This window comes from Primulina tabacum, chromosome 1, assembly GCF_025594145.1.
Source record: "Primulina tabacum isolate GXHZ01 chromosome 1, ASM2559414v2, whole genome shotgun sequence".
NCBI lineage: Eukaryota > Viridiplantae > Streptophyta > Magnoliopsida > Lamiales > Gesneriaceae > Primulina > Primulina tabacum.
In genome coordinates, this window is record NC_134550.1 from 14,282,174 (window position 1) to 14,291,437 (window position 9,264).

At 35.9% G+C, this 9,264-nt stretch overlaps 1 protein-coding gene across 4 annotated transcripts; it reads right to left on the reverse strand.

Moving 5' to 3' along the window:
- Positions 1-1,606: 1,606 nt before the first annotated feature.
- On the reverse strand, positions 1,607-7,209 carry LOC142542102 (phosphatidylinositol 3,4,5-trisphosphate 3-phosphatase and protein-tyrosine-phosphatase PTEN2A-like). Of its 4 annotated transcripts, none has more exons than XM_075648560.1 (13): positions 7,021-7,209; positions 5,478-5,948; positions 5,077-5,178; positions 4,939-4,995; positions 4,683-4,748; positions 4,037-4,213; positions 3,833-3,919; positions 3,695-3,759; positions 3,447-3,523; positions 3,212-3,258; positions 2,779-2,909; positions 2,568-2,637; positions 1,607-2,323 (listed from the first exon to the last, which is right to left on the reverse strand). In XM_075648560.1, the coding sequence occupies exons 2-13, from the start codon at positions 5,904-5,906 to the stop codon at positions 1,787-1,789; spliced, it is 1,845 nt and encodes a 614-aa protein (XP_075504675.1). In that variant the 5' UTR covers positions 5,907-5,948; positions 7,021-7,209; the 3' UTR covers positions 1,607-1,786. The 4 variants fall into 4 exon arrangements, with proteins under 4 accessions (XP_075504675.1, XP_075504666.1, XP_075504684.1 ...); XM_075648551.1 differs by having other exon boundaries at positions 5,478-6,023; XM_075648569.1 differs by having other exon boundaries at positions 6,978-7,209.
- Positions 7,210-9,264: the final 2,055 nt, after the last annotated feature.

Genomic DNA, 9,264 nt, shown 5'->3' on the forward strand with positions numbered 1-9,264 from the left:
CATCTCTGTGGCCCTAAGTGCAGTATGTACTTCATCCAAGGACAGACTATCGCGAGCATATTTCATCGTGTCAACAAAGACTGAGTAGCCTTGGGCAATGAATTCAAAACCAAGATCGCCTTGTCTTCATCTTCTGTCTTTATACCAAGATTTTCCAAGGAGATGATTATCTTATTGAATTCATCCAGATTATCCACAATGGACATATCCTCTGTCATTTTAAACCCGAATAACTTGCCTTTCAGATGAATTCGATTGAAGAGAGTGTTTGTCATGTATAACGGCTCGAGTTTGAGCCACACGCCTGCTGCAGTAGATTCTTTGTCCACTTCTCGAAGAACACGATCGCCCAGATGCAGAATTAGAGAGTTGTACGCTTGTTCCATTATATCCGTCTTTTCTTCGGTGCTTAAGGATGATGGCAATTTCTCGTGTCCTTCAAGATCCTTAGCAACCTTCATTTGAACCAAGATTGCTCTCATCCTCTTTCTCCAGATCGAGAAATCTGACTTACCATCGAACCGTTCAATGTCTTCCTTGGTTAGTCCCATTCTGGATATCTTCACTTGAACCTCCAGAACCAGGCTCTGATACCAGTTTGTTATGTTATGATCCCAGTAAGCGTTCAATCAAGATTCACCCCAGATGAATAGGATTCAACCGAATGCACAAGAACAGAATTGTAACGAAACACTATCAAGAAAACAATAGATTTATAGTGGTTCGGCTGAATAGCCTACATCCACTGTCGAACCAGGGGCAACTAAACTTTATTGATACTCAAGGGAAGATTACAATATGAACCAACTATCTTCTCAAGTTCTCAGAAAATTACAGAGCGTGTAAAAGAAAGAAGAAGAAGAGAGAGTATATCGATTCCTTTCTTTTATCTATTCTTTTAGCTAACCGCCGTAAGTCTTTATCTTGTTCTCCTAACAAATTCTTAACCACTCCTCTTTTTACTTAGCATGAAAATATGGAGATGGAGCAAAATAATCGGGTCATAGAGAAAGATGTTTAATACAAGATTAACATTCAATGTCGATATTAAATGAAGTTTAAAAAACAATTTTTTCGTAAATCAATAATTTGCTTATTTCTTTATTATTTAATAGATTATAATTATTTTATTTTTTTTATTTATTATAAGTTTTAAAATTTTAATCATGTATATTTTAATTTGTTATAATAATATGCACATTTATCATGTTTTAAAAAAAAGTTACTAAATGAATTAAAAAATAATATGTCAACATCTTCCTTCAACGCCATCTCACAATTACAAAAACATGAGATAAATAATAGAATATAACAAATAATATAATATTTTTTTTTTTGGATAGGCTCCTACACTGGAACTGGAGCAAGTGGGGCCTATGTAATGCTTTTTCAAACATAATTTCATTTAATTATTTTATTTTTAAAAATAAAAGAATATATTTGTGTTTGGATAATAAATGTTTAATAATATTTTTAGTAAGTTGGTTTAGAGGGTACGAAGATTTAAACTAAATTTCTTTTTGGTAGTGTCCCCCAATCTGAATAAGGCCGAATTAGCTCTCGTACCTTAAGGTTATACAGAGATTTACAGCAAATCTTTCATAACTAAATATTTAAAAGTATACTAAAATAGTATGTACATACGACAAATTCAGAATGATCCAACCGCAAAAGCATTCCCAAACAAACCATTAAACCTTTAAAAAGGAATGAAATGAAATGAAACGAACACCACAGAGTTGTGAACTTTATGAGCATTCACAAGCATATATATGTACATAACAAACTACTCACTTTCTGAATCATCGTCATCTCCAAATGAAAATATCGAAGCATCTGCAGCCATTGCTTTGAACTCACTCACCCCCTCCACTGGCTTTGATGCTTCGTTTGTCGACGAATTTACTCCAATAGCCTCTATGCTTGGCTCAGATCGAGTTGAACCTGAAGTTCCTAACGAGACTTGTTCTGTTTTGTGAGTCAAATTTGCTATTTGATTCGAGCCATCTTTGCTGTTCGGTGAAGCATCTTTGGCAGTCAAAGTTGAACTAACTTGGGGAGGCTTACCAGACTGATTGGATTGTGAAGATGCGGATACTTCATCTTCATTGTCGGAGAACACGTCGTCGTCCTCTTTATTCGAGTTATTTGCAGCTTCAGGCTCCTCAACAGGGATGGGACTAGGTTTTGTGTTTGTACTTGCACCGGAAGTTTGGATAGATTCATCAGTAGTGGTTTCTGCTGGGGTTCTTGTTGAAACGTCAGCGGCATCATAATCTACGAGTACAACTTCGACTTGGAAGCCCGGGGATGGCAGTTTTCTCTGCACACGAATGGATAATAGTATTATTGTTATGTACAACAGACCGAGCGAGCCTTCGGATGAAAGAAGGAATAGAAGGTTGTCTGCCACAAAATGCCACTGTCGTCATTCACAGTCAAGACAACCAGTAACAATTCTTATCATCGTTCTGTTTAACCAGCTGATAAGAATACTCTTAAAATTGCAATAACCTCTAGCGTGGGTCCACAGTTGAAATAATCTAGTAGAAAGGCATGAATTTTACCTTGTCAAAACCATCAAGATCACTTGTGTTCAGAACTTTCCGGTTCTCGATCATTGTGGTGTTTAACCAGCTGATAATCAGGAAAACTATAAATGTTACAAAACGAAGACAATAATATCACCTCTCCTTTCTTAACCAGGTTCTGTAAGGAAAAAAAAGAGAAATATCATCACAACAGGGAAAAAAATCAGATGACATTAATTTATTATACCAATAAAAGTCTCCTTGGCGATCATGAAAATGGATTTTGAAATCGCCAGCCAACTCTGTCAGACCAGGCTCCCCAGGAAGGGCAAACACCATTATCCCTTTCTTAGGTGCACTAAACCAATAATCTTCAGGCTGCAAAAAACAGCACATGAAAAATAAGCAAGTTCAGGAAACCAAAGATTCAACCACATTGTAACAAGTCATTCCTCTGATTTTCTGAAGGTTCAAAATGACTAGTTCATAAAATCATTCATAATTTCTAATTGATGACAACTGAAAGCTAATTAATGGATTAATGAAATCTGTTCTCATAAAATAACTCATAGGCTTATGAAGCATAAGCAATTGTTAATGTGCTATCTGCGAAAGAATTGAATGATAAAGAGACGAACATGTGCCAAAATCTGACAGAGATTGCAAGAATGATGACTAACCGATAAATCCTTGGTTCTAGGATGTGTTTTTGTTGTGAATAGCACACCTGCAGAGTGGAGGGCATCAGGTTAGAGACAAACAATTTAAATATGGTAAAAAATGGTGTCATGAGGCTACGTTAACTAAAGTGGTAAAAGATAAATGCTGATACCAACACTCAAAAACTAAGAGAAGTGGTTGCTTTACAGCATAACTAGCATGCACAAGATCAAATATGACAGAGATAGGGGTTACCATTATGATCAGAAACTGTAATTGAAGGCCTGATCCAGTATGGGCATCTATGCAGCCGGAATCCTCTGAGCATGCACCTGCATTAATGCAATTCATGATGATTTCGACCATCTAGTCACGGAGGACAGACACATCTTTGCTTTTCCTTATGCCATTTTATCACAGCATCCATGATGATGCAACATTGATCATGGGAGCGGTAACATCGACATGAATACTAAATTCATTGATTCCTATATGGTACATACCTACGACCGGGCTGATTTTCTCCATTGAAATAAACTAAGATTCGTTCAAAATACTTGACATATCTCTACAAGAAAGACGATTATGAATCTTAAACAAAAAGATACGAAAGAAAATTAAAAATAATTGAGACAGCTCACAATCTGACTAGGCAGAACAAGCCCTTTCCCATCAATACATCTTTTCTGGTTGTAGTAATCAATTGATTCCTCCGCTGTGGGAAAGAACTGAAAAATAGCAAATGATAATACAAAGATGGTCATAAAACAGTATACAACCACAAATCATTACTGTTAATATGAGAACAGCTTATGAAGCATTCAAAGAACCGTGATAGAACTAACCTTCAGGTACAGAAGAAGACTAGAAATCATCAATCCTGTCCTTGCCATTCCTGCTTTACAATGCACAACGACGACATTTTCAATATCTTCCTTCAACCATGAATATGCACTTTGACAAAATAACAGAATGAGCTGGATAGGAGGGCAATTGTGATCATCAAATGGAAAGCTAGCCACCTGTAGAAATTGTAAAAATGATAACGTAATAATGACAGAGTAAAACCAATTTCCAGCCTCACTAGTCACTACATGCAAACTTTGCTTCTTTCCAAAACAAGACACAATAAAAGCCAAAGTAAACAAACAATATTTTCTACTGCTACTGATAGAGCTGAAAATTTAGCCACGCCTCCATTACTAAGAAATGGGAGTTGCAGCAAGATTTATCTTGGTTTTGCATTACACTGTGGAACCTAAATACAGGCTACACAACAGTAAACTTGAGAAAAAGAGGGGGAAGAGGAAGATAAAAAATGTGAAAGGTTGTTAAAAGGGGAAAACTGAACATCTGAAAGAAAAGACATCTCACAGCTTCAAGAATAACAGGGCAAAATTAAAGAAGGAAAACAGGCACACTTAAAAGATTCATAATTATAATATTAGATTGGCTAATCGATAGAATAAGATATGATAAACAATAACAAACCTTTCCCTCAAACAATGATGCATCATACAATCTTTCAGAACAAAGGTTGTATACTTTGTATTTCCCCTGCACAATTTGAATATAGTAATCAAGTAATAGCAGTGGCCCTAAAATGGAATGACGAAAAACTTGTTGGCAAAGACCAATACACCATAATCATTCAAGGGTTAGGTGGTGACAACAAGAATCCTGCCATATATTGATCATAATTATAGTGACTAACTGACATTAAAAGATAACGTAATAATTTCATCACCTTGTGATAAGTTTCAAAGAACCTGATTACTTCCTCCATGTGGTTCCTGTATAATCCCTAAACATGATCCTTATTCAGTTCAAATTAGAAGAATTAGCAATTATTTGTGTGCCATGTTTGAGAAATAGGATTTGGTACCTCCACATAACCGAAAAATCCAGAACTCATATCACCCGCGGGGAAGCCCATGGCAATGATGTTCTCTGTGATGTAGGTCATATCTAAATCAAATCCCCCTTCCTATAAAAATAATTGTCGTCAGAGAAACACGCCAATTTACAGGAGCATTGTACAACCAGAAATACATAATGATAAACAGAAATTAACTTCCACCAACAAAGGAAATAATCATATCAAATAACACATCACTGCCAGCAACGGAAGCATAAAGATAATGTTAATGTTTCATAATTTTTTAAACAAACGAAAATGGACTTCGGCCACAAACAGAACAATTAAAGTCTAAAATGCATTCTGCCTAAACAAGGAAATAATTGAACCATCTACATTTATGATTATTCCGTAAAAGTGTAAGCCACCTGGTATCTTCTTTTATTTTGGGATACAACATGGCGAGCTTTGACCTGCACCGCCTTAACTGCACTCTTAGATGAGTCGACAAAACCTTTTGTAATGGTACCAATAAAGCTGGACTGGTTGGTTGGTGAAGTTAAATCAGAATTTTCATCTGATTGAGGAGATTTTGGAGACATGCGCAATCCAAACCCACTAGTGAAACGTGAAAATGTTGACTGCCCCGAATTTCCAGAGGGTGATTCATCCTTGGAACCCACAAACGGCTGGGGAATTTTTAGATTCTTTGCCCAAGTGGAGATGCCAGAAGCAGAAAACTTCGAAGGTGAGTCACGTTGAGAATTATCAGGTGCAGATTCCACGGGATTAGACATCGGTACATCTGTAGTCTTAATATGTTGAGGATTTGACGAATCAGAAGATTCCAAACTCATTCCAACAGCTGAAATGTTTAACACTTGAAGAATCACAGGAACCTGGAAGCAAAAACGAAATTATGCTCCTTACAAATAAGGGAGGGTACATTCGCTATTCCTTGAGTACATTTCACACTGAAAACATGAAGAAACAGAAACTCAGTGAGGTTATATACATGTAGAATATACAACAGAGTGCCGATAGCTTCCACATATGAGACAAAGCAACTAAGTATGAGGTTGGAAAACATTAAAGCAAACTCAAGTAACTCCCTCCAAGCTGATCAACAACAGAAGAATGAATCACTGGCAACTTAAAAAATGTAACCTCAATCATAGCTGTATGAAAACTCCAAAAACTACCCTATTTTGTTTTGATACGGGCAAACAGCAATGGAATAGAGATTCCCTACAGTTTGATAGGAAGGATTCAGGGTTTATCATATATGCAAATGACAAAGTTCTCCGTTACTCGAAATCTAGAAAAACAATCTCGTGAACAAGTTTACAAAATTCACCCACCCACTTAACTGCCATCCCCTTGCCCTAAATAAACATCTAAATAGATAGATGGATGGATACAGGATACATGGATAAAAACCTGTTAATGGGTAAATTTGGCTCTAACATAAAAATCTAACATTCCACTCATATCCCAACAGAATTTGTATAAACACCATAGCAAAAAAAAAATATCTAAAAAATTCTACATAGACATAATACATAACATGTGACCAAAGTGCTAATCATCCTCATGATTCTTGACCGAAAAGGTTACCAATAACTTCCACACTTCATCACACTCAATAGTCAATATATTGGCAATGGGGAACAATCAAATCACGATATACACACAATATCATCATCATAAACAAAAACTGAATATCAAGACGAAACTACGGCCTATATATGAAACAAAATAATAGTATTAATCCAATCAATTGAAAAGGAAATTCATTTGCAGCAAATATCCCCAATTTCTGAAACTGTTGTTGATTGATTCCCCCGCCGATCCAAAATTACTCACCCATTTGTAACAGAAAATGAAATCAATTACAGCTCAGAGTCCTGAAAAATTGAAATACGAACCCAAAGCTCTCTTAATTTACGAGCAGAGATATAGATAGATAACCGAAATCAAAGTCAACGGCGGCGAAAGGCCTCGAGTAGCGGTGGCTGCTCACTGCTGGAGTTTCCGATACAGAATCGCCCTATATTTTAATTAAATTTATTTCGAAAATATACAAAAAAATACCTTCAATTATCCAAAAAATTGTCTGAGCTATATGATAAGGACAAAAAAGATCCCATCCTTCTGTTACAGTTTTGTTATAAATCGGACGCTGAACCTATTAAGAACGGTCAGTGGCTCAGATTTCTAAAATGGGCCCATATACAGGCCCAAAAATATCGTATGCCCGATTTCTAAATGAATAGTTGAAACAAACCTTGTCAACCATGTGTTGTGACGAGATGAGTAGCTGAAAAATGTAAACGTTTGATTAATGACTAAGAGTTTGATTTTTTCTATCAATATTTTTTTTGGTGAGTTTGTCACACTAAACTTGTTTAGTGTGTTTATGTGAGTAATAACGTGGCATGCAAGTCATTACATTAGTTCGGAAGTTTAACTAGCGTGCACACAAAAATAGTAGTTGTGAATTTCATGTCATCAAAACTATGACGAGAGTGTCGCTCTCATATTAGATCTAAAGACCTAGTTTAATATGCAATCATCACTTAAATCAACTTTTGATCATTGAATCTAGTATTAGATCATTAACCCTTCTGCTGACATGGTTCTAAAAGACTGATGAAACTTGTTGTCAAGACTCAAACTTCCGATTCTATAAGTTTAAGTGAGTTTAATACTATCAAACGTGATTTTTTTTAATAATTTAATTATATCAAGTCAATCAATAGATTAAAAAACACATAAACACAACATTTTTAAGAATACATGTATAAATCTTAGAATTTTTTTACCATCAAGACAACCATTAAATAATATTTTGGTACATTTATGGGTTTTTTTGATTGATAATTTTATATTATCAAATTTCTAAAATTTAAAATTGAAATTTTATCAAAATAGCTGACCAAAATCATCACGAAGATAAAAATAAGATAGACCATCCATTTTTTGTATTTTTTTATAACGTATTTGGAAGAGAAAGTACAAACGAACGAATGATAAAAACTGTTTTGTTAGACCGCACTGCATCGTAAAAAAACACTTGCTTTGTTCGTCGAAATTTCTTCGAGATGATTTGAGTTTGTGCATTGTTGAAATAATTTTTCGATTCATCCAAATTCCCAAGGGGAATTTTTTTTTTAAAAAAAAAGAATTATGTGTTCAAATAATCAAATGCGAAAAAAGGTTAAAATTCATTCAAACTATATTAAATAGCCTCTCCAACTCCAGCTAGATCCTTGCTGGTCCAGCGAAACGGGGATGGGTATATTCGGACAAATAGAGTTTCTAATAAGATACAGAATCAGCCACTCTATATGTACTCACATGAGATACAGATAATCACTACCAACACAAACTTATGGCTCGTGTTTCCTCAGTCGAACCAGATTTCAATCTCTCTAATTCTTAACCCTGGTTTGCTTTCTTGAACATCGTCGAGAGTAAGTTCTCGAGTCAGTTTTAGTGATGGATCAGCCACATTCTTTCTTTCCCATTAATGGCACATTGCCACAAGACACAAAGTAACAAATGGCCAAATTACGTCATCAGGTGTAAAGAATCAGGATTGCATGATTATATGGTGAATTTAACCTGGTTCACCACAGATGAATAATTGGGAAGTTTGTGAAAACCATTGATTTGCTGCAAGAACCAGTCATCCAAGAAATAAATCCTAGTTGCATTGTTCTAAAATGTTCTGGACATGGATTGTTGATTCTGCTGCAAAATTCTGTACCCCGAGATTTTGTTTTCCAGAGAACAAGTTTCTTTGCGAGGTGTGCTTCAGAGCAACTGAGGCGCCACGCTCTGAAGTGCCATGCTACCACAGTCTTTGCAACAAATGCTGTCTTGTTCAGAACCATTTGTTTTGCCCAATCTTTCACATCAGTTGAAGCTTGTGAGTGTGCCTGAGTTTCAACAAGTGGAATCAAGAGTCAGTTTTCCAAGTTGATGGATCCGAGTGAAGGAGTGAGGGAATCGGAGTGGAGAAGCTATGGAGTTATCATTAAACAGCTTTTATGAGCTTGAGCTGGATTATGCCAACCAGAAACTCTGGAGCATAGGCCCCTATTGTTTGCAGCAATGGAGATGAAGAACGTACAAAGAGGGAAGAAATCAACCATTGATATGCAATAATGCTCGACATGCCTGGATTCCAAGAAGCCCAATTCTGTTACT

Coding starts and splice junctions, on each gene's coding strand:
- LOC142542102 (XM_075648543.1), bottom strand. CDS start 6,139: ATGTTTTCCAACCTCATACTTAGTTGCTTTGTCTCATATGTGGAAGCT. Junction 5,179..5,477: donor AAAATAAAAGAAGATACCAG/GTGGCTTACACT, acceptor TTATTTTTATAG/GAAGGGGGATTTGATTTAGA. Junction 4,749..4,938: donor TCTTTGAAACTTATCACAAG/GTGATGAAATTA, acceptor CAAATTGTGCAG/GGGAAATACAAAGTATACAA.